Source organism: Microcebus murinus, chromosome 2 (genome assembly GCF_040939455.1).
Source record: "Microcebus murinus isolate Inina chromosome 2, M.murinus_Inina_mat1.0, whole genome shotgun sequence".
Taxonomy (NCBI): Eukaryota; Metazoa; Chordata; class Mammalia; order Primates; family Cheirogaleidae; genus Microcebus; species Microcebus murinus.
In genome coordinates, this window is record NC_134105.1 from 18,758,232 (window position 1) to 18,784,252 (window position 26,021).

General features: G+C 40.4%; 1 protein-coding gene across 3 annotated transcripts in view; it reads right to left on the reverse strand.

Moving 5' to 3' along the window:
- Positions 1 to 26,021, reverse strand: part of WASF2 (WASP family member 2) — a 76,016-nt gene that overhangs the window by 10,511 nt on the left and 39,484 nt on the right. For 2 of the 3 annotated variants that reach the window (XM_075995557.1, XM_012750617.2), the window contains 4 exons: positions 10,279 to 10,451; positions 4,060 to 4,194; positions 3,385 to 3,538; positions 631 to 748 (listed from right to left, as the gene is read on the reverse strand). In XM_075995557.1, coding sequence (XP_075851672.1) covers positions 631 to 748; positions 3,385 to 3,538; positions 4,060 to 4,194; positions 10,279 to 10,408 — 537 coding nt within the window. In that variant the 5' untranslated portion in view covers positions 10,409 to 10,451. Of the gene's footprint in view, positions 1 to 630; positions 749 to 3,384; positions 3,539 to 4,059; positions 4,195 to 10,278; positions 10,452 to 11,927; positions 12,954 to 26,021 lie in introns of those variants that run through there. The other variant, XM_012750620.3, reaches the window with a different exon arrangement.

A 26,021-nucleotide genomic window follows, 5' to 3' on the forward strand; every position in this document is an offset into this window, starting at 1 on the left:
TGGTTAATAAAAAAACCAAACCAAAACAAAAACCAATGAAGAATTTTTCAGCCTGTGCAGCTGCACTAGCCCCCGGCACTCTCTTGGGCCTCCTGGCAGCCATGCTAATGGGATTGTGAGGGTGCACTTGGTGGGTCACAGACATACCACTAGGAGTCTAAGGGGAGAGGAAAATCTCCAAAATCACACATAACCCCCCACCCTGTCCCTGCCCAACCAGAAGGTGTTAAACTGCTCTAGTTGCAAATCAAACACTGCAGAACCTTGTGCTGATCTTTGAGAAATGAGCTGCAAAACTGGCGAGGAAGGTACTAGCCTAGCTTGAGTGTCCAGCAGAGTCAGGTGCAAATTGCAAGAGAAATAAATGGTGAATAGAAAAGTCAATTTCTAAAACTCAGCCTGAATATACTCAATTGTTAATAGCGCTGGGGGGAACAAACACATTTTTGGTGTGATTTATACTTTCATCTTGGTCGTGCTTGGTGTGGACACATTTTTTTAAGAGTTTCACCTGGCATCCAAGCAAGCAGCCACTCGAAATGATTACTTCACATAAGACTGGCTTCCTTTTTATCCCCCCTCCACAACCGTGCCTACTGATGTGTAGAACAGAGGCCCCTTTCCCCTCACCCTATGCTTTCTCTTCTCTTTCATGATATCCTTGGTGTCCTGCAGCATCTTCTCCTTCCAAAGATCAAAGAAGTATGAAGGGTCTGTGTAGAATTTGAGTGCCTCTTTTCCATCGTCCCTGGGATAGAAATGAAGACAAGTAGCTGTCAGTAGACAGATGAGCTCCCAACCAAATCCAATATTCCAAACACCTACCAGTTAGCAGTTTTTACACTAAGGAATCAAGAAGTCATTTGAATCGATTGCATATTTCCTCTCCCATACCAGCATTTCAATGCCCCTGAACGGCACCTCTCTACTTATCTGGCTTTTTAAGAACCTTAGCTTTACTTCCAATTCCTAGCAGAGGAATTTGCATGGTCAGGGCAAGAACAGGCTACAGCAGCAGGGATCCTGATTATTTCTAATGATCTGCATGGCCACAGACATCTCCCTGAGGATATCCAGATATCCTGGCACATCAGAAGGGGGTTTCTGCCACTGGTTTCCTTTCCCCCACCAATTCCCCAGGACTCTCTGGGAAGCATTAGTAGTTTCCCACTCACCTGAAACTTGTGCACACACGTGAAATGTGTACATGTGCACAGCTGTTATTCCTCTGCACACACAGACAATCACAGCATTCCACCTTCTAGCTCCCTTCAAGATAGTTCAGTATCAGCCCCACCACCACAAGGGGGCTCCAGTGAGAATAGAAAGCCACCTGTTTTAGACCACAAGATTGTTTTTTTCCTTTTTTTGAGACAGGGTCTCTTTCAGTCGCCCTGTGTAGAGCACAATGGCGGCATCATAGCTTGCTACAACCTCAAACTCCTGGGCTTAAGCAGTCCTCCTGCCTCAGCCTCCCGAGTACATGGGACTACAGGCAAGCACCACCATGCCTGGCTAATTTTTTCTATTTTTGGTAGAGACAGGGTCTTGCTCTTCTTGCTCAGGCTGATCTCCAACTTCTGACCTAAAGCGATCTGCCTGCTTTGGCCTCCAAGAGTGCTAGGATTACACGTGTGAGCCACCATGACCAGCCAGACCACAAGGTTTAATCACTAACACTTAGTGGCTGTGACAGTAGTGCAGAGTGAGCTACTGAGTGTCTATATAAGGGCTATCTGCCAAATTCAATGATCCTGACTGGAATCCTGCACTTTGGCATGGCTAAGCCCCTCTGACTACACAGAAAGCATGAGCTTAGGGTGAAGATTTATTTTAACATTATTCTGAACTAAAACAAATTAGAAAGGTATTTATATTACCTGTCCCTCCAATCCTATCACAACACACAGAAAGCATTTCCAAATCAAACATTAATGATTTCTGTATTAAATCTTGTTCTGAGTTTGATACACCACCACTTGTTTCTGTTAGACCAGGACCAGATAATTGAGAGGAGATGCTAATTCTGGGGTTCTATGTTAAAAAGGAAAATACCATTAATTGAAGAGTAAAATTCTCTTACTATCATTTGTTTATCCTATTCTACCACATAAACCCTATATCGTACTCCTACAACAGTATCAGGTGTGTGAGCCCTGCCTCCTCAACAATCCCTCTGCCCAACCTAACTAGATTCAATGATGGAGACTACAGAGTCAAATCTCTGCCCTGCTCTGCTAGCTAGCCCCTTGGAAAGCCAAGGGGCAAATGCAATTTCACGCAGTAACAATGAAGGACAGATGCCATGCCATTCTCTGTAGCTGTGTGAGAAGCTACCAAGCTCCTATTCCAAGCTCCCTGAATCAGGCTGGTGTCCTTGAATTTCACAGGGGCTCGTACACACAAGCACGTGCAGACACACACACACACACACACACACACACACACTCTATCTCTCTACCTCACAGTATACCCATGTCTGATAGAAGACATCTGCCTCCAGCTATCTGTAATTACTTTTTACCTGTTCCAAAGATATTTATGGATGTAAGTAAGCAAGATAAACATTCACTTTCTGTCCCTGTTCAGTGGTTTTTGCAGGATGACACTACCAAACCATTGGCAGGGGCAGGCTTTAAGTTGTCTATAAGGCTACCTTCTTTTTCAAGTCCAACTGTAGCAGAGTAGGTCCTTTCAGAAGGAAATGTAGAAAGGATGTTCAAAACAAAGTGAACGATGCTCATTTGGAAGAATTCCAATTACTCCTTAAGCTTTGGAAAGACCCCTCTGGTCTCAGAGCAGCCAGTCCATGAGGCTGGCCCCAGTAACACGCCCAAACATCTGGTAATCTAGTGGTTTCCAAGTAAGTGGGAACCTTGCTAGAATGTTGCCCCTGGGATCTATGCTGTAGGACCGCCTTGTAACAAAGTCCTTTTGGTTCTATAATAACTAAATTCCTTGGATGAAATCCAAGATGGACCTGGCTTATACCAAATTAAACTCTGTAGCATGCAACGTTACAGCAAACTTAAAATATATATTATATTCACTATGAATTTCAGAAAGCAAACAATAATAAGTGACAATTATTCTTTTCTTCTTCTTCTTCTTCTTCTTTTTTTTTTGAGACAGAGTCTCACTCTGTTGCCCGGGCTAGAGTGCCGTGGCATCAGCCTAGCTCACAGCAACCTCAAACTCCTGGGCTCCAGTGATCATATGTGACAATTATTTATAGTGTAAACTTTAGCTTGTGCCACAAACAACTTTGGGGTAGGTAGTGAGCTTTTTGATACAATCCTCTGATTGTAAACAACTCTTCAGATAAAAAGACAATCCAGTGTTGTTAACTGTAAGCCCAAAAGGGAGGAGCTAGCCAGCTATTACCTGTAAGGGGTAAGATTGTTGAGAGGGGGAGGAGTATCACAGGTATTGTATGTTTCTAAGACAGGCACTGGGAGAGAGTTTCTGTCAAAAAGCTTCTGGTCTTGAATGGTAGAGCTTCTGAAGGCCTTCCGGGTGTTGATTCCTTGTAGTGACACTGAGAGAAGATGGAAGGCGTTAGAAAATGGACGACGGGCTATTTGAGCAAACACTGAGTCACACTAGTCAGAGAGGCCTCAGCTGCTGCATTTCTTGGCTGCGGCTGTCTGCAGCCAGGTTTTTTTTTCCTCCCCCTCTGGGGAAGCCCCACAAGGCTGTCAGCAGCCCAGCCATTTCACGACTGAACAAAATGAGGCAACACAAAGGTTTACTATGTGGCCAGATCTAGCAGGCCTCTCCCTAGGAGGAATGAATCTTCCAAGTACTTTTATGGTAGCAAAATACGATCGAAGGAGGGGAAATCTGAGAACGAGGGAATTGGGGGAATGGGAGAAAGGAAGTGTATGAGGGTGTGGTAGAGCTAAAAAGGTTTCTTTACACCACCCAGGCTTGTGTCATTTCAAAGCAGAATTCCATAGGTCTCTGTGATTTCTCCCCTCACTTTTTACTTTTCACTCAGGAAAAAATTCTAAGAAACTGCTCAGCAGAGCCTGCAAATGCTGAGCTCAGCTTTCTTACCTTCTTCTTCCTTGGGATCCAACTGAGTGACTTTAACTTGTAGTCGATCAACCCTCTTAGCAAGGGAGCTTACCCGAGAGGCAAAGGTATTTGCCTGAGTAAAGATCTCTCCAAAAATGTCCTCTGCATATTTACCTGGAAAGAGCAAAGAAACCAAGTAACTACTACATAGAAGTAATTTAAATGGTCGGAAAAACTAGCTACAAAAGATCATATCCCCCCCCAAACACCCCCCCAACCCTAAGATGGTTTGAACCATATGCAGGTGCTTGCTCTTGGAGATAGAGATATACCCTCCATCCCTTCATAGCTAGGGCAGTCTGCATATATTCTGTAACTCATAGACGCTTCTTGGCAAACTCTAAACAGTCATGAACTTCAAAACAGACTAAATAAATCGAAAGGGGTAATGCAAAAAAATTAATCCTGGAAGAGTAGACAATAAGTTTACACATTTGCCTACATCCCTTAGCCTCTTGCTGTTCTGTAAAAGCACCGTGTAAAATAGTTCTGGAAAACAGATTGGGAGTTAAGAGGACCTTCTAGGTATCTACAATTAACATGAAAAATAAGAAATTACTTCCTCAATGGAGCCTCAAAAGTACACTGAACAACCAAGATGAGTTGTAGTATCTTTGAGGGGCCTTGAACTTATCAACAACCCACAGCAGAGACACATAACTTTTTCTAAGGGTAAAAAGGTTAACTTACATTTTATAACCTATAACTTTCAAAGTCTTTGCTCTAGGTTATAATCCTTGAACATCAACATCTTAGGAAACAAAAGCTGAAACTTTCAAGCCTTCCCTGAAAAACAATGCACCAGTGGTCTCTTTCCACAATGTCATGTTTTTTAGGAAAGAAAAAAAAAGTTCTGTACTTTCAACCCTGGAATGCAAGGAGAATTTGCAGCCAAAGAAACATAACAGCAATTTGACACTACCTCCATATTGTCATTCTAAGCCACAAGGCACATTCTTACTAGGAATGAAAAGTGGTACATATGAATAAATATACCATCTGAGTTTCCTACTTGCAAGGTGAAGGCAAGCATAAGCGACTGTTCCCAAAAAGATAATTTTTTTAAAAGATAGTTTTTAAAAGATAAAAGATAATTTTTTAAAAGAACTATTTAAAGTAGGCTCTAATTTTTAGCTTCTAAACTATATTTATGCTTAGTCCATATCTGAAGGGAAAAAAATTAGTCTGAAAGGCCAAAACTGCACATTCAGGGTGAAGTGCAGCTCACCTTCCCAATATAACCTGGAGAGTAAGGAGAAGACCAATCAACTGTGGATTTTGAATTGCTGGTAAATTTAAGTCAATAAGGAGTTTCTAATCAAGGAAGGAGCAAGTCCTTGCATACTGAACGGTTTTGTGATCTAAACAACTATGGGAAGCTCCTGAGCCCAAAGGACTCAAATCAGCTAATGAGCTGCATTTCTACTTTGCAGGTTAGGGATCCTATTTGATCATTGTCTACAATATGGCTAAGGTCCTCTAAAAACTTACTGTATCAATCATGGTCATCTAGGTAATGGAAAATTGTGTTTGGAAAGCTAAAGCAGGGAAATATGCAACATTATGTGTAGAAAATAAACCAAGCTCAAAAATATCTGTTAACCACCCAGCTGCTCTAGAAGAAAAGAAAATTCCAAATCAACTTACCCTTAGGTCACCAAGAGAGTACTCAGGATTTCCTGCTCCTTAGTAAAGGAGGCAGTGACAGTGGCAGTACTGGTAACAATGAGATCTCTATTTTAAAGAGGAAGTGAGGTGGTATGAAGGCTTCCCTTGGTCACACCACCTCAGGCCCTAGGCAGACCTAGAGCTACACAAAAGGAGCAGTGAACTTCAAATCAGAAAATCTGGATTTAAGTCTCAGCTCTTTATATTTATACCTGTGTACTCTGTAGTGAGTCACAATTTCTCAGCCTAGTTTCCTCATCTGTAAAATGGGGATAACTACATCTGCCTCACCAAGTTACTATAAGAATTAAATGAACTAAAAATATAAGTTGTCACAATTAGATTCTTCCTTATGTTGCTCAACATTAGATGACTTTTAAGAGTGTGAATACCTAAATACTCTAAGTTTTAAGCTTACAGGAAAAATTTAAATATAATTACAATCAGTTATTTGATAGTCTCTATTCTTCAAGTGCTAAAAATTACTCCAACCTCTGAAAACAGAAGTATGATACTTAAATAGAAAAAAAATCAAAACACCGTGTCCAGAGTTAAATTTCACTCATTCAGATTACCAAGGCAGACCCAATATCCATCAGGACATTCACAACAGATATCACATTTTGTAAAATATTCCAGAAGCAGCCTCCCTTAGCAGAACTTTTCAAATGAAATGTTATGTGGAAGCAGAACAGGTAAAACTGATTTTTAAAAATGTGAAGCTGCTCTTGTTGAAGTCTGAGTGGGAGTCTTGGAGCTCCCCAATGGCATGCCCAGCCCCCTCACCCCCACTACAGTCAGTTAGAAACTCAATATCATAGCATGATCTCCTAATGACCCAAGTGGGAGTTCCATTCTCTTAGGTGGCCACAATACTGATCAAAAGTGCTGGATGGCTGGTTGTGCCTGTATTTCCTAAGATATGGCAACCTAATATGTGAAATGCCAATCTCACTGTACTGAGGGAAAATAAGAATTCTGGATGTGCTGTCACAGAGCGATCCGTGGCTGTAGAATTTTTAGTTTTTTATGTTTTATCCATTCTGTAATCAGACTTTCACTACTAGGCTGAACAGTTCTGCCTAGAGTACAACGCACATGAGGCCAAGGTCATGAGCCTGAAGCACATATAATAAGCCCTTCCCTGAGCCCCTCTCTGCTAGATGAAATCCTAGTCATCTTTCAAGGCCTGGTTCAAATATAACCTCTTCCATAAAGCTTTCCTTGACCTTCCCTATCCCCACCTGTGCCCCTACTCCCTACAAAAAGTGTTCCTTCCTCCCCATAGTCTCTGTACTAATAGCATGGAATGGTGGAGAACATATAAGAATGAATCATTCAACAAACATTTACGGAGCTTCTACTGGGTGACAGGTACTATATAAGATAGACGCTGGGGTTCAAGGACAAACAATACATGATTTCTGCCTTCAAAGATTTTTTAATTTAGTAAAAGAGACATATGTAATTTGCAACTTAATGTGATAAGTAATAATATAGGCATGTAACAGGAGCTCAGAGGAGCACTTAGCCCAATCTGGAGGAGGAGATGCCTGAGCTGGGTCTTGAAAGATCAGCTACAGCCGGCCAGGCAGACAAGGGTGGCAAGGGCTGTCCAGCCAGGGGGGACAGAAGAGTACTGCATGGAAGTGTGAAAGAGCACTGTCTGTCTCAGGAGAACTACTAGTGGGTGATAATTCATTCTTTCTTTCCTTCCTTTTTTCCCTTTTCCATTTTAAAAGAATCTTTTTAAAAGACTGTAAAATGGGAGAAGACAGATTGCAGAAAATGAGGCTGGAAAGGAAGGCAGGGCTTGGAGAGCTAGGCCAAAGAACTTAGACAATTCCATAGTGAAGAACAGGAAAGATAAATAGCTAAGATTTATACTTTTACTGTAAAAATACTTGTTAAACTACAAGATTCAAAAACTCATAACTATAAAAGTAAAACGTGAGATCTGTGTTTCAGGGAGATCACTCTGGGAGGGGTATAGGCGATAGATCTAAGAGGGCTAGATCAGACAAAGGAGGCCAGGGGAAGGCTTGGACAAAATAGTTTAGGTGAAAGTTTTGTTGTCTTTTTTTTTTTTTCCCCAAAAGATGGGGTCTCACTCTGTCACCCAGGCTGGAGTGCAGTGGCATAATCACAGCTCACTGCAGCCTCAAATTCCTGGGCTCAAGCAATCCTCCCACCTCAGCCTCCCAAGTAGCTGGGATGACAGGCTCACAAGCCATGGTGCCCAGCAGTTTTGGTGAAAATTAATGAAGGTCTGAACCAGGGCACTAATGGCAGAGACAGAAAGTAAGGGACAGAGCTGAGAAATTCTTAGGAAGTCTCAGTTTAAATACTGGCTATGGCCAGGCGTGGTGGCTCACGCCTGTAATCCTAGCACTCTGGGAGGCTGAGGCAGGAGGATCGCTCAAGGTCAGGAGTTGGAAACCAGCCTGAGCAGAAGCGAGACCCCGTCTCTACTAAAAATAGAAAGAAATTAATTGGCCAACTAAAAATATATAGAAAAAATTAGGGGCAACAGAGTGAGACTCTGACTCAAAAATATAAATAAAAAAAAATAAAAATAAATAAATGAATACTGGCTGTATCTCTTTAGGCAAGATGCCTTACTCTTCTGAGCCTTCACTTCTTTAGCTGAAAAATGGGAATACCACTACCTATCCTCATAGGATTATTAAAAAGATAAAAAGCAATAATATATGTCAAACTCTTATCAAAACCTGGTATAAATCAGGCCATCAACAAATGTGACTTCCCTTCTTACTCTCTTCCCATTCTCCTCTTAACAATTATTTCTGTCTCCTTTAGTGGATTATGAATTCCTGGAAGGCAGAGAGCATTTCTTATCACTACTGTATCCCCTCAGCATCTGGCACATAAAATATGTTTAATATTTGCTTATTGGATGAATAAAGGCTCAGTTAGCCCCACAATGTGAGGAAATCTTGTTTCCTTAGGCACAAACTGACCCTGGCCCTCAGACTGGCTTCCTCAAGAGAGGAGTGGTCTGATCACCAGTGGCACAGTGAGCAATGGCATCCATCAACACTACCCTGGAAAAACACCTGTGAGAGAGCATAACTTCTACTGAGTGAGAATAAGAAGCATCATTAGCACCATTAGCTAGATGGTTTTTGTCCTATGGAGAAGGAACAGTGTGTGATTGACTTCCACCCATTTGGCCTTCTCAGGGAGACAGAAGCAGAAATAATGCTTTTAAGAAGCAGTGAGGCTCTCTGCAGCCTTCATATGCTTGCTTGTCAGCTGCACTGCTATTGCGCTACTGTCAACGTTCCTTTGTATAAGACAGGCACTGGCAGGGTTCCATTTCTTTGCAATGCCCCATCCAGGTTTTCCTAAGCCCTGGATCAACTGAGATGGTCCCTGAGCTAGGTGAAGGCTTAGGAATTTCAGACTCCATACATCATCTGGTCACAGAGCTCTGTCTCCTCAGGCTCCTATGTTAAAGGCTGGGCCTATTACTATCTGGGGGAATGCAGGCTTTCTTGATATTCCACTGCCTTCACTAAGGGCAGTGACACAATAGGAGGGGCAAGTGTCTGACATAATTCACACCAAGATGTCTTTGCTAAGGAAGATCACTAAAATGGCATTTTGACGGGAAGTTCTTATGGGAGCTGGAGTGGCACTAGACAAATGCAGAGCCAATCCAAGCATCTGCCCTTCCCATACCTCAGCTTCAAGCAAACAAAGTCAGCTTGATTCAGAATGAAATCCAAACCACATGCATGTACCCCACCCAAGGCAGTCTCATTCATTCTTGCCAATTAAAAAAATATATATAGTTGAGCTGGCTTTCTCTCAGCTCCAAAACAGACTGGGCTAACCCCCACCTTCCTCCTAGAGAAGAATGACTCCAGCAACTATTTGTGTCATTGTGTGTTCACACAGCTTGCGAAACTCCTAATACCCCAGAGACTGCAGAAGTAATTTGTACTCTGAACTTGGACCTGGGGGCTTGCAGCACAATTAAATGTGTACCAGGGTGGACAAGTCAGCCAGAATCTCTCTGAGTGGATGTTTGCTTTACTCCTCTTTGGGAAGAAAAGGGTTGGGGGGAGGGGGCCTTGGGTAGATAAAGACTATTGGCACATTTGAGGTTTCAAGAAAGTCAAGCTACATCGAACAGCTCATGTAATTACAGGCACATTCCCCGACCCAAGATACTGCTCTGTGAACCTCCCACTTTACAGAGAGAATTCTGCTCTGTCATTCCATCTGCAGTTTTTGCTGCAGCCCTTCCTGCCACCCTTCCCACAGATTTCTTTTGAAGCAGGTGGAGGGGGAGGGGGAGGAAACCTAGAGGGTGGTGGCAGATAAAGAAGGTTGAGGGGAAGAATCTATACCAAAAAGGAGCCTCTCTTTGGGGAGGGATACATTTTTGCATTACCTAGGGAAGGCAGATGGGGGAGAAACAGGAACACGGAGGAAAAGGAAACTAAATAAAGAGCACCAACGACCCCTGAGGGCAAAGCACAGGCTCTCGGAGGCACTCACTCAGGCTGCCCAGCTGTCGGATGACATTTGCCAGGGAGATGTTGGTCACGCATTCCAGCTCGCTTCTAACACTAGGCAACGTCTGACGGCACAGGTGCCTTGGCTCGATGTTCCTCGTTACTAACGGCATGGTGGACCTGCTTCAGGCAATGTTCTGAATGATGAAAAACAACCTAAAAAAGAAATAACAGGAAAGTATTACTCAACCACAAATGCCAGGCACACTAGGGCTGTGTGAGTCTCTTTTTTGGGGGGAGGGGGGGTCTTGCTCTGATTTAAAACAGTTTTTTAAAAATCTTCACTCTTATCTTTTTGTTTTTTTCATTTTTAAGTCCTCCCCCCAACCCTTCTTAAGGTTTGTTATTAGAAGACTTGCTATATAAGTTTAGAAATTCTGAACTGGTGACTGTCTGCCTGCTGAGGTACACAGGCAGCAAAAAACCCTTAAAGTGACAACTACTGCTCCAACCAAGAGTCCCCAGAGGCAAAAAGGCATGGTTAGAAAACAGCCCACTCAGCAGGCACTGGATAGTATAGATCCTACCCTTGGGGTGTCTGTTACCAGGACAGATCATCTTCTAGGCCATCACTTACAAGGATCAAAAAAGAGCTTCTGTCATCTAATAATCTCCACAATGAAATCAAGATGCCAATAGTGACTTCACTGATATAAATCAGGACATAACTTTGCTAGTTCTTCCTTGGTGGGTGATTGTTAATGTATAACTAATACTCATGCCAGTATCTACTAAGGTTATTCTGTAAATTGATAGAATGAAAGAATATAAAGAGAAATTTTACATGTTCAATATGTCAAAACATGCTGAGTAAACTGTGCTATAAGATTCCCCTGTCCTTTCTCTTCTACCACACATCTCCGTTTCTCTCTCCCATCTGGTTCAATACACCTGAGCCAAAAGGCTCTAGAGACAGCAGGAAGTGTCTGGAGCAGATCCGGAAACGGTCCAGATAATGTTTTTTTTGTTTTTTTTTTTTGAGATAGAGTCACTCTGTCACCCGGGGTAGAGTGCATCATAGATGGCAACCTCAAACCCCTGGGTTCAAGCGATCCTCCTGCCTCAACCTCCTGAGTAGCTGGAACTACAGGTGTGCGCTATGACACCCGGCTAATTTTTCTATTTTTAGTAGAGACCTTTCTGTTTTTAGTAGAGACAGAGTCTCGCTCTTGCTTACGCTGGTCTTTGACTCCTGGGGGTGAGCAATCCTCCTGCCTTAGACTCTCAGAGTGCTAGGATTATAGGTGTGAGCCACCACACCCAGCCCAGATACTGTTTCTTATCCAGTTCTTATCTAGTTGGCTGAGCCCCTTTCCCAAGGAAATCCCCCAGCATTTCAGATTCACACTGAGCTATTGTTTTAGATTTAGATGACCAAATTTCTAGCTTTACAAGGATAGGAGGAGGTTTTAATCTTCACAAAACAGATATGATTATAGTTCAGGCACACTGGGATGGTCTTTTTTTCATATCTTGTAAAACTAAAGAAATCTAAAGTGGCCTAATGGTTCTCATGCTAAGGAAAATGGCAAATTCGCTTCAAATGAAAAGATAAAGCATAAAGGTAACATATCCAAGCCCCCAATATTATAAACTCCTCTTTTAAAAAAAGCAAAATAGAAGTTTACTTACATCAAAGCTTAAAACACCAGCTCATCACCAAAAGTTGATTGTGAATATAAAATGCTTAAATCAAACTAAACATCATAGATCTTAAAAGCAAACCAACATATTGTCTGACCAAAAGGAAAAAAAACCCTTCAGCCTCAAAGGGGGAGTAGAACCCTTTGGAACAGACTGCTCCTTGTTATGGACATTCTGATCTGCTACAAGTAAAAATAAAACAGGAAGCCAGCAGCTTGGGGAACAAGATTTCCTGTCACCAACAGCAACAGCCCAAGAACCAAGAGAATCAGCTGTTTGCTTATAACTTTGAACCTCCTCCTAATAGTCAGTGTGTGGCAGCTGTACCTATCTTTGGGGTGCAGAGGTGTTTCCTGAATACTTGTCTACTGTCTAAGGAAATGATTTCCATTCCATTCCTCTGCAAAGTTCCCCCTTTGACTCAACAGGTTTTCTAATCCAAACTCTGGACTTTCCAGTTTAACTTTTCCTTAATGTAAAGGGTATCAGGCACTTTGATGCCAATCTTTAGTAACACAGTGAAAAGAGTTTAGAACAAGAAAGAAGGCAGGAGGTTACAAATAAAAGAATCTTGCAGAGCTCTGTATACCATTCTCTAGATGCCCTTAAAGATTCCCAAATTTCAAAGTTTCTGGAAGAACCAGATATTTGGGATACAGGCAGGAATGACTGGAAACAGTCACTGTGGCTCCTCCCATTAGCAATCATTTGAGTACTTGTTCCAGCTTTTCAAAGGAGCTAAAAGAGCCAGACCACCTTGAAATTCTGTGTTGAATGTGACCACCAACAGGGCATTCCAGGCTTTCCCTCTACAGATTCCAGATGGCTAGGATATGTCAGATTGGGGTTGGGGGGCAAATTCTAACACCTTGGTAGTTTAGCATTTATGCTTTTCCAAGTGCTTTGGGTAAGCAGACACAAATGAAGTTAATTCTATGTCACCTTGGTGGGGTTCACCTGGAGCCAAGTTTTCAAAAGCAAGATGGCTTCCTCTTTCTAAAAAAAGTCAGCTCCTATAAATTGCTAAAAGATACAACAGACGTTTCTGGTAAAAAAAAAAAAAAAAAAAAAAAAAAAAAAGAATAAATTGCTAAAAGAGTCAGCTCCCATAACAGCTGGAGAGTTTTCAAGAAACAATAATATGTCAATATCCATTAAGGCAAAACAATTAGAAAAGTATATCTGCTATTTTTAAAAAGCCATTTAATTTGTTTCAAAGCCACTAGAAAGAGACAAGATTCCCTGTTATATGGACTCACTTGCCACCATTGTTCAACTTCCTTTAGATAATCAAGAGTTGGTTATCTTCTGCACAAGATGTATGGAATTATGTATGGTATTAGCCACAACAGTAACTTGACCAAGAAAAGAAAAATCCTACATTCTGGTGAAGATACACTTGGAAATGGGCAAAAAGACTTCCAAGCTCTTAACTCTCTCAATTTAACTGCAAGGTGTAGAAAATGCATGGGCTTTGGAGTTGAGACATACTTGGGTTAGAACCCCAACTCTAACACCTTACTAACATGTGATCTTGGGCAATTTTCCTAGAGACAATAAATAATATAGTGTATATAAAATGCCCACTACCAGGCTAAAAAACAGGTAGTTATTTGTAGTTCCACTGATCCTGGGCAAATCTTCCTATAGAACCAATTCTATTCATTGATAAATATTTAAAAACACTTTTAACCATGGACATATTATGTAGCAGAATGCAATATTCACATAAAAATTTAAAGATGAAACTCTAGACTTCAATAAAATTTAGTGGGTTTTTCCTGGAGTTTGCTCCCAGCTATGCTCCTAGACCTCCTGAACAACATACACTATTTCTCTTCTCCAGTCTCTCATAACTGGGGTCCTCATCTGAACCACAGAATAAAGGAAATGATCAGAGAGACTGCTTTCTCAATTCTCCTGAAGAATGTAAATAACCAGCACCATTTTAGATGCACTGGAGAAAAGTTAATACATTATATACAATGGATGCCTAATGGCATTTGGGTTTAATTGTTCCATGGCACTCTAGTTGAGAAAGGCTTCTCTATCATCAGGAGCACTTTACTTAGAAAACTTGTGGAGCAAGGAGTGTTCAGGAACCACTGAATCAAGGAAGTAAAGGGTCACATTTGCATTTTAGACAAATCATTCTAACATAAGCACAGAAGTTTTATTTGGGCAGGAAAAGGCTGTAGGTAAGAAAACCAATGGGGAAACTCTTCCCAGGCTGAGAAGGAAAGAGCAGGAAGGGAGAGGCTACCACACCACAGCTGACAGATATGAACTGAGAAACCACAGACAGGCTGTAAGGGTGAGTCTAGCCCTTCAGCCCTGCTGCTCTCTCCTTATAGTTTTGTACAGTTATACTCACAAAGTGATAAAATGTATGCTTCTTTTTTTTTTTTTTTTTTTTTTTTTGAGACAGAGTCTCGCTTTGTTGTCCAGGCTAGAGTGAGTGCCGTGGCGTCAGCCTAGCTCACAGCAACCTCAAACTCCTGGGCTCCAGTGATCCTTCTGCCTCAGCCTCCCGAGTAGCTGGGACTACAGGCATGCGCCACTATGCCCGGCTAATTTTTTATATATATATCAGTTGGCCAATTAATTTCTTTCTATTTATAGTAGAGACGGGGTCTCGCTCTTGCTCAGGCTGGTTTCGAACTCCTGACCTTGAGCAATCCGCCCGCCTCGGCCTCCCAAGAGGTAGGATTACAGGCGTGAGCCACAGCGCCCGGCCAAAATGTATGTTTCTTTATTAAGTGTCATGACAAGAGCTAAATGCTAATGCCAGTGACAGAAATGAAAAGAAAGTGAAGAAAAACAATGAAGTAGTGGCTCTGAGATAGAAAAAGAAATTCTAGGAGGCCAAGGCAGGAGGATTGCTTGAAGCTAGGAGTTCAAGACCAACCTGAGCAATATAGCAATACCCTGTCTCTACAAAAAATACAAAAATTAGCCAGGCATGATGTATGCACCTGTAGTCCTAGCTATGGGAGGCTGAGCCAGGAGGACCACTTGAGCCCGGAAGTTTGAGTTTGCAGTGAACTATGATAATGCCACTGCACTCTAGCCTAGGCAACAGAATAAGACCTTGCCTCAAGAAAAAAAAAATTCTAAATTCATGAAAGAGTGCAGTGCTCTGTCTTTCTGGAATCAGTGAAGATCTCTTTCAGTCATCCTTTACTTGATCAGGTAAATTATATGCTATAGCGGTATTTGCTAATTTGGGGATTTGAAGTCTTACCTTGGGGGATGTCACATAGAAGAATTAAATTAGAATCGCTGAGAAGATAAAAGTTACAGGGAAGCAAATTTCAATTTATCTAATTTCTTTTAATTGGAACTGTCCTATAGTACAATGGGTTCTCTTTAGATAAGGTCATAAGTTCCCCCAGCCCCCATCCTTTGGATGACCAGCTAATCAGGCATGTTGGGGGAGAAATTTCTAGAGTGTAAGGTGTTGGAAGGTCAGACTAGATGACTTCTACAATGCCTTCTATATCAAAGATGCTATAATTCTCATTCTGGGTTTTAGTCTCCTGTTCTACAAAATAAAAGGACTAAGCTAAATGATATTTAAGAAGCTTCCCAGCTCTAAAATTTCTGGATTTGTTTCTACCCAAGCTGCCATAACCTCCTCACTCAGCCAACATCAACTTGCATTCTGAACACAAGATCAGAAGCAAGTTTAGGGACTGTAGAGAGGAGTGGATAATGGCCATGAATTAAGCAAACCCCTTCTCCAGGTCTACATTCATCTGGTTACGAGGACAGGTGGAATCTAGAATGGCCCAAGAAGTTCAGATGCAGCGCTAGGGTTAAGTTATTTATACTCCCTAAGAAACTCCCAGATTGATCTGGGAGTTGGCTATGCAAAGAAGTCAAAGGAAAAATTGGCTTTTGGACCAGTTCCAGATATCTAGGCCAGACCCAACCACAAGCCCCATCTTTACCCCTAGCTGGTTTCAGCCTACGGGACTGGAGAATGTATCTGATAACAAATAAAAGACTTTAAGCATCCTTTCCTAGTCATGGCCTGGCAATATACTGATAAGCCTGGACTGTCAGTGCCATGATGCGATTCATGCTTTGAAATGAAAACTGCTTGTGGCTCTTTGAGTTCCCCTCTAACAGTGAGATTCTTCAAGTCTATATAGTTGAAGTTATGAATATTTACACATCATATTTGGTCAGTGTAAAGTCAAAAAGAGACTGTGACATCCACTCTACTTTCTGAACTCCCACAACTCTGCTCCCAACAGCCTGGGGTGGGTGGGGTGAGAGGAAGGTAGTAATAAGGGAGGGCTGCCTGTGAGAGGGAAGAAGTAGGAGGCACTCATCTGCACCTCACAGTATGAATTCCTGTTATTACCAGGACAGAAGACAGATGACTGCTCATTTTGGAGATGATGTTTATTACTAGCTGTTTATGATAAATAAACAAACAATGCTGCATTTAGAGCCAAGGTTACTGATAACACCTGCAGATTTCTATGGTCACATCCAAAAAGCAAGTATATCTGAGCAATAACCATCACAACAGAAATGCTTCTCAAGGCAGTTCCTCTTTGAAACATCCCCCCAAAACGCTGATCAGCAGTAGCAGGGGATGGAACATGTGGGGATGTTGCATGTGTGCCAATTAGGACTTCTGCTTTCACTTCAGCATTTCCCACTGTTCTATAGTTAACAGCGCATTGGATGGGGGCATATGAGAAGAGGTTTACTTTATGGTTTCCTCTTTCAAGAGACAAATTTCTTTATGTCAAATACTATGCATTCAACAGGGTTCAAGAATTTCAATTGAAAAGCTGAATAATAATTTGACTTCAAATTAACAGACAATATATGGTTATACTGTAATCTAAGTCTGTATACTAAAATGTTTAAAGTATGAATTTACTGTTGCATATAGCAGTCCTCACTATAATGCAGAAACTACAAGAAGGAATGCTTCATTATAGGCTTAAGCACCTACCCACTTCCTGTTGAAATACAGGGTGGGGCTGAACTGACAAATATAACCAGACTGTCTCCAAACACAAGGAATTACTGACAAATGTGTTTAGGTCACTAAAACAATGTCCAAATGAACAAGTAGAACAGAAATGGAACTCCTGGGGTAGAGAGAGAAAGTATCTGACTGTGAGAACCAAGAAAAACAGCTTACTTGTGATCTAAAACCAGGAGAGGGCCAGGCATGGTGGCTCACGCTGTAATCCTTGCACTCTGGGAGGCTGAGGTGGGAGGATCACTCAAGGTCAGGAGTTCAAAACCAGCCTGAGCAAGAGTAAGACCTCGTCTCTACTAAAAATAGAAAGAAATTAATTGGCCAACTAAAAATATATAGAAAAAATTAGCCGGGCATGGTGGCGCATGCCTGTAGTCCCAGCCACTCGGGAGGCTGAGGCAGAAGGATCGCTTAGCCTACCAGTTTGAGGTTGCTGTGAGCTAGGCTGATGCCACAGCACTCTAGCCTGGGCAACAGAGTGAGACTCTGTCTCAAAAAAAAAAAAAAAAATCCAATCATAGCTAGTTTTTTAAAAAATAAATAAATAAATAAAAATAAAAATAAAAAATAATAATAATAAAAATAAAACCAGGAGAAATTTCCAATTTCATCATAAAAGAGTAACACCAACTCTGAGCCTACCTTCAATCAATGTAAGGTTCTTCTTTTTTTTTTGAGACAGAGTCTCACTTTGTTGCCCAGGCTAGAGTGAGTGCTATGGCATCAGCCTAGCTCACAGCAACCTCAAACTCCTGGGCTCAAGCAATCCTGCTGCCTTAGCCTCCCAACTAGCTGGGACTACAGGCATGTGCCACCATGCCCGGCTAATTTTTTTCTATATATTTTAGTTGGCCAATTAATTTCTTTCTATTTATAGTAGAGACGGGGTCTCACTCTTGCTTAGGCTGGTTTTGAACTCCTGACCTCAAGCAATCCACCCGCCTCAGCCTCCCAGAGTGCTAGGATTACAGGCGTGAGCCACCACGCCCAGCCGTAAGGTTCTTCTTATCTTGATTTGGCTTTGAGACAGTAGCCCAGGAAAACAGGACTTCTAAACTCCAGTATTTTACTCCCTGAGCCCAATATACATCTATCAAGGACCATTCACACCTGGTAATTCCATAACTTTCTATCATCTTTTGGGAGCAATACCACCTTTTATTCTTACTTTTATTACTCTTCAGGTTCTAATTACAGCTTTGTTCTTAAAACTAAAAATGAGGGATCACTTTTACCTTCAAAATTGGTTTCTTCTAGTATCAACTTTTCTATAGAAAACTGCCTTCTAACTGGTCAAAATTAGGCTCTCTTTTTAGTAGGATCCATCTGGTTGTCCAAAAGAAATTATATTTAAACTGTGAGTTGGAAACCTGGATTCTAGTTCTTAGTCTAATGATGACTGGCAATTGGGGATAAAATTTCAATTCATCCCTCTCTAGTCCAGCTGTGAGCTACACTAAAAAATCCTTGAGAGATGCTACATAAAACTGAGATTTTGTTTACAAAGTATTCTGAGGTCTGAAGAAAAGATTTATCTGCAAAAAGTATTTCTTATATCTCCATCTTGGCCCAATTCCCTGTTATGGATCCACTTCTATTACACAGGATCTACAATGTTGTCATTGATGACTTTCAGTTACAAAGTTCATTTTATTTTCCCAATCTAATGCCAATTTCTAGCAAAACCCATATCACCAAAATGACATGGTTTGAAATACTTCAAACTATCCATCTAAATGGGCTTAGTTTTACTTTGATTGGATAAATAGAGATTATGAATAATTTTACTCATTAACGGAAAATTCTTACTCTTAACATTTATGGGTATCAGATTTCTTTCAATCGTAGTCATCAATCGAATCGAAATTAATGTTTAACTAATTCACACAAGAGTTAAACACGAAAAACAACTAAACTGCTCTGAAAAAACAAATATCCACACACAAAGTATCAAACCTCAACAATTAGTTCACAAGATTGCTAGAAATATGTCAATAACTCAAACAAACCCCAGTAACGTACTCTTCATATTTAAATGCTTCCTTTTTTATTTATAGTCAATAACAGAAGAGAATGATCTCCAGTTGGCGGTGCCCAAAAATTTGAGATAAGAGGATAGATACAAAATGCATTCCTCTCCAAGTACCTGGCAGGAAGCCAAACCTGGGCATGTGTTCTAGACTACCAGACACGTGGAGAGCCAAAAGTCCAATGCCATATGTGAATACACAGTTGGTTTTTATGGAAGGGTCTAATCTCATTTTACTCAGGGATAGAGAGGATGGTACTAGGCTGTAATCTTTCTTTCTTGGCTCTTACAATTAGCAATGAGTACTGTACTAGATTAAACTCCCTTTGGACAAGGCAATGAAGTACCCACTGGTGGATTAAATACAGTGGCAGGTTTGAAACGGGGGGCGGAGGGGAGGAGGTAATCATAGGTGAATTGCACATCAGGCACTGAGTAAGTCTCATTTCAAGTGGTCAGCTGCCTAGCCATTCGTTTTAATCTCTGTGATGCCTCACTTCTTATTTCAAGCTTCTCTCTGCAGTAACTGCTCCCTCTCTGGGATGGAAAGGCCAAGGAAAAGAAGGTTGCAGAGCAACAACAAAAAAGAAAATTCAGCAAAATGTTTTGCTGACAGCTCAGGGCAATATACAAACACACCGTGTGGTCATGGACCAGGCAGAAGCAACAGTCCAGACATGTGACTGTTAATACACCAACTTAAGTGAGGGGAGAGACCTAGCAATCACAACTACATCTGAGCAACAGGGAGTGGAATTATGGAGCAAACTGCCATGCAATTCCATATCAACTATTCTATTCTGCCAGCTGTAACAAGAATTCATTCCTGAAAAAGTGTTACACACACATCTGTCACTAACAGCCAAGCCGCCAGCAGCTGACTAAGAGTCAGAGCAAAGGGCAGCTGTACATCTACTTCCTCTCACAAGGTCTAGTCACCACACAAAACATAGGATTTATAAGGAAAAGTCCTTGAGCAGAAGGAAAAATAAGTACTTATTCTTTCCCTTCTACCCTCAGTTTACTAGGCAGTTACCAACGCCTTCAAAATCTAATAAGCAGTGGGGCAGAGCCGCAAGGGCATGAACTTTAAGAGACATAGCTGCCTCTTAAAGCCTAAAAAATATGAATGAAAATTAATAAGTATTATTAAATTTAAATTATATATATATATAATTGCATCAATAACATGAACATTCTTATCAAGTATGTATAGAAAATTTACCAAGCTTGACCAGAGTGTGGGTTTCAGTCCGCCATTGCCACATGTGAGTTTTGAGACCTTGACAAACAGTATCAGCTCTCAGTCTTCTTCCTAGCCTGTTAAATTAACATAATGATTCCTACTTTGTAAGGTTATTGTGAAGAAAAATGGAATAACCCATGGATAAAATGCTTAGCACAGTGCCTGGCACAGAATAATTAAAATAATAGTATTAGTGATTGTAGTAATAGTAGTGGTGGTGGTGGTAGTTGTTGAATCGATAACATGCATCTAGCACTTGCACTGTTCTAAATGTTTTATATATGGTTCTCTTTATATAATACTGTCTTAAGTTTCAGGTTGTATTAACAGTTAACTATTAATTATAGTATCCTTATCAATCAATGAATATTTATCAAGTAGACACTAGAAAACACAAAGAATAATAAATTCTCTCCCTGGACTCCAAGAGCTTATAATTTAGTTGAGATAGATAAAACCACAGCTATGTAACCAAATATCAAATAAATAGAAGTTCTATTATCAAATGAATGATGCAGTCAATGATGACAATAAAAAGGATGATCAGATCACTGAGAACTGAAGAGACTAAACAGATTTCCTGAAACAAAGATCTGAACTAGGTAGAATCTGAATGTAAAGAATAAAGAGGGGAAGGTTTTCCAAGGACAGGTAATATAATAAACAGAAGTCTTGCACTCTACCATTAATATTTATAGAAAAGTCACAATTTCAATGGGCTTCTACCATATTTCATCAAATCAGGATGCCATTGTTGTAAAATGTACCATGATTCAGGAGATATTAAAATGTGGGGGAAAATGTATATCTCACAATCAATGAAATACACATACTTTTTTAAAGGGAGAGTCTAGCTAGGTTGCCCAGGTTGGAGTGTAGTGGCTATTCACAAGTGCAATCATAGCATACTGCAGCCTCAAACTCCTGGGCTCAAGCAGTTTTCCTGCCTCAGCCTTCCAAGTAGCTTGGACTACACAGGCGTGCAGCAGTGGCTGAAATATATATATATATATAAATTTATTTTATAAATTATTTTTATTTTTTTATTTTTATCTTTTCTTCTTTTTACAGGTACTTGGGTAAATATGCTTTTTAATTTTTTTAAATTTATTTTATAAATTCTTTATTTTTATTTTTTGATTTGAAATATATTTTGAGGCCGGGCGTGGTGGCTCATAACTGTAATCCTAGCACTCTGGGAGGCCGAGGCGGGAAGACTGCTCGAGGTCAGGAGTTCGAAACAAGCCTGAGTGAGACCACGTCTCTACTAAAAATAGAAAGAAATTAATTGACCAACTAAAAATACATATACAAAAAAAAGCCAGGCATGGTGGTGCGTGCCTGTAGTCCCAGCTACTTGGGATGCTGAGGTAGTAGGATCGCTTGAGCCCAGGAGATTGAGGTTGCTGTGAGCTAGGCTGATGCCACGGCACTCACTCTAGCCTGGGCAACAAAGTGAGACTTTGTCTCAAAAAAAAAAAAATATATATATATATATTTTGAAATACATTTTTTAATAACATGAGAGGATTGACAAAGTAGTCTTTAAGAGATCTTTCCATCCCAGCTACACAGGAGGCTGAGGCAGAAGGATTACCCAGGAGATCAGCCTGGGAAACATAGTGAAACATCATTTCTTAAAAAAATTAAATTAGCCAGGCGTGGTGGAACATACCTATAATCCTAGCTACTCAAGAGCCTGAGATGGAGGCCGGGGCGCAGTGCCTCACGCCTGTAATCCTAGCACTCTGGGAGGCTGAGGCGGGCGGATTGCTCTAGGTCAGGAGTTAGAAACCAGCCTGAGCAAGAGCAAGACCCCATCTCTACTAAAAATAGAAAGAAATTAATTGGCTAACTAATATATATAGAAAAAATTAGCCGGGCATGGTGGCACATGCCTGTAGTCCCAGCAACTCAGGAGGCTGAGGCAGAGGACTGCTTGAGCCCAGGAGTTTGAGGTTGCTGTGAGCTAGGCTGACGCCACGGCACTCACTCTAGCCTGGGCAACAAAGCAACACAATGTCTCAATCAATCAACCAATCAATCAATCAATAAATAAAAAAGAGCCTGAGATGGGAGGATCACTTGAGCCCAGGAGTTCAAAGCCAGCCTGGACAACACAGCAAGACCCAGTCTCTTTAAAAAAAACCCAAAATCAATATAGCCTGGTAAACCCAGAGGGGTGTTCAGTCCAGGAAAGCAAGGATGCCTAAGGCATTAGTTGTAAGACCTTAGGTTGGTTAATCTCTCTAGAGCATCATCTATAAAATGGGAAAAATAAAACCTACCTCATAGGACAGTTCTAAACATGAGATGAAATAACATTATGTAAGCCTTCTAGAGGGGTACCTAGCACCCAGTAGGTACTCAGTAATTGACAGTTCTCATTATTACTAATTCAAAGGAATGCTGAGTTTGTTTGGACTCACCTCCTAGTGGTAATGGAATAATCTAAGGAGAGCAGGTCAAATTAAACAACAATGAGCATTACACAAGAACTCTCCTAATTGGTCCTCTTTTATTTGGTCTCAGTGGAGGCCAAGTAGTAGGTGGGCCTCTTACCTTCTGAGACAGGCTCTCCAGGAGACAAATAAAGAGAAAGATGGATGACCTCTGCTTACATTATGCAAATTTTAAGGATTAAGACAAAGGGTATCAGTCTTCCAAATCACAGTCAAGAGTCAATCCAGTATTTTCACTTTATGTACTTTGAAAGCAAAACAGTCTCAAAGAGACTATTATCTAGATTATGGTATTTCTTTTTAAAAACAAACAAATAAAAAACCCTTTCATCTTAAAGGCCCAAGGCAAATGTCACCACTTCTAAGACATTTTCCTTAACTCTTCTAGTCTGAATTCATTTCTTCCTCTCTAAAAGTGCCAAAGAGGTGTGCTGAACCTCTTTATGGCAGTCACTACATTCTATTTTGTAGCACAGATTTTGGGGGTTTACAACTCTTTGAGTAAAGGAATTGAAAAACAAAATATCTTTAAACCTAATAGAAGTAGTAGTAGCAACAGCAACTATCTGGAGACAAGGGTGAGATTCTTAACACTTCTTTGTATCCTATAGTTGTCTGCTCAATAAACATTTGTTAAATTCCTAAAATGTGCCAGATATTTATTCACATTTTCTTGAATATCTATAATGCTCAAAACAATTCTCCAAGTTAAGTAGTAGTATTCTGGTTTTACGGATGAGAAAGCTAAAACTCAGAGTGGTTCCACAACTTTATCAAAGTCACACGGATAGCTTTCAAACCCAGGTCCATCTGTGTCCAAAGTTCATGCTCTTTCTATGACACCACACTGACTCTTCAAAAAACTGTATGCCCATACTTCTCATCTTCATACACAAGTGCCATCAAACCCTAGACTAGTTTCTTCCCCCTTGAAAAAAGACTGCATGCTAACTTAAGAAGCCTTCCTGACATATTTACCCTAGAATTGAAATGGTGTTAATAAGGATAACACACTGCTTTCTCCCTCTCTACACCCAATTTTAGCCAGCTGCTCAGGGGCTTTACATCTTTTACTTTAAATATAAACACTGGCTTATTTAAAGTGCCAGCCTCAGATAACATGTTCAGATACAACTGCTTTTCAAACAAACCCGTTTTCAAATGGCTAGGCATTTGGGGTTCTATCACTTCTGATGGGTTACTTTTATCTAGAGGGTCCCTGAGAATCAATTCATTCTCTATTCACTGTTCAACGCATCAAATCATGTCATCTGGGACTTTTTTTTTTTTTAAAGCACCTAATCTTTCATCTTTTACAATGAACCAAAACACATTCCTATGGGTGATTCCTAAACTATATATATGTATATTTTAATCTAATATTCTTCTGACTCTTTTTCTAAAAAACACAGTTGTTTTTCCTATTTAGCCCAAGTCAAGATAATTATATTGGAAGTGAGTTTTCCATCTCTTTCGGCATACAGGGAATACTGAAAAGATAAGTCTTTTTTAATTATTAAATGTAAATAGCTTGTTAAATATAATCCAATTACTTTAATTGTAAAAAGGAAGTAATTACAATATGTACATGTATTTTTGCCTAGATTTAATATCTTAATCTTTCAAGCATTAATATTTTAAATTAACCTTTGACATTAGAAAAATGCAAGAAACTGATGTCTCTTTAAAATATATATATGTATATATATATACACCGACACACACATAAACCCGTACTTTATGGATCTTTGTTGTGATTTCACCTACAAACAATTTTGGTGGGAACAGCCCCACTCCCACAGAGAGGGGTAATTAAATACCACCTGCCCAAACTGAACTGGTATTATTTCTTATCTGCTATAAATCATGTTAAAGGGTCTGTTTTAAATTCTAATGCCTTAGTGGGACAAAAAGATTGGAGATGAATTTTGTGGCATTCCAATCATCATTAAAGCTTTACTTGGAAAGACAATCCCAAGACAAAACTCGTTAGAAGAATGTCTTAGGTACAGCAGCTTAAATAACCTAATTTCTGTTTGTTACTACCAATCATAGTTACCTGGGATCAACCCCAAGCATTCTTCTTGCTCTCTGGTCTCTAGGCCCTCAAGTTTGCTATTATAATATTTTCCCTCAGCACCCATCTAGTTCTTTGGTTTTTTTTTTTTTCTTGGTGACCAATGGTTAATAAATTGCACAGCTAAGTCTCTTTAAAAATGGGCTCTGCCATGGTCTGAGCACTGAAGAATGTCTGCTAGAATGGAGGGAAGAGGCTTACAGAAAGGAGTAATTAAGACTGAGCTTTGTTTTTCTACCTCCTACCAACATCTATTAATGAGAGTTAGAATATGAACATATATTTATAAAAATAAAATTATATTTACATTAACACAGAAGTTTTTCGAACTTCAGAAATAGCAAGAACTATATGAATATATATGTTATAAAGGTAACAACTTGGCCATGTTTATACAATTTCACTCCAAAGTAGAAAAGTTCTATTTAAAGTATTAACAGGCATCATGTGTTTTCAGCAACTCTCAAGGGTTTCACTGAAATAGATTTTCCTGTTCAAACCTTGTATTAACGAGCCAAAGGTACACCTCTGCCTCACTGACACCATTTTGCTAAACAAATTAATGAAACGAATGAGGCTAACTGTGACCAACTCCTTTGGCAATTCGATTGTAGCCATATCAGAGGAGTTCCTGACATAAGGGTGGCTTCTGCTGTCCTCCAGCCCAACTATGGAAAGTTATTTTTTGGTCTAAAAGGATAGTGACTGTGGGTTCCCTTATTCCACACACTAATGGATTCCGAACAGTTACCAAAGGTTAGCAGAAGGAATGGAGCCTGGTATCTGATGATGATCACAGTGCTCTGGAAGGACAGCACCATTAAAAGACAACAAGAAGTAATTGCACAGGTAAAAGGTGCACTGGCAGCTAAAATTAAACCCACTGCAAAATTTAAATGATTTAAGTTTCATCTTGATAACACTGGTATTTTTGTACAAAATATATCTTATTAGGCCAAGCCCCTGAAAGTTAAAAAGGTGTCTTTAAATGCCTGCTGGCCTAAAATTGCCATGTTCCATGCTTTAAAGGGATTGATTTTCTGGAGAAGGACAATAAGATGCCAAATTCTGTTCAATGGAGATCAGAATACTATTTGGTGAACCTATTCTGCACCTGTGGAAGTAAAAGAATGAGACTGGCTCACACACCCCAGAGGGAGGATGGTATTTATGTGCACTCTCCCTCTGACCTCTTGGCAGCAAATATAAGAAAGTCCTTTTTTTAGGCTTAGGGGCGGATCCAGGACTTTCAACTAC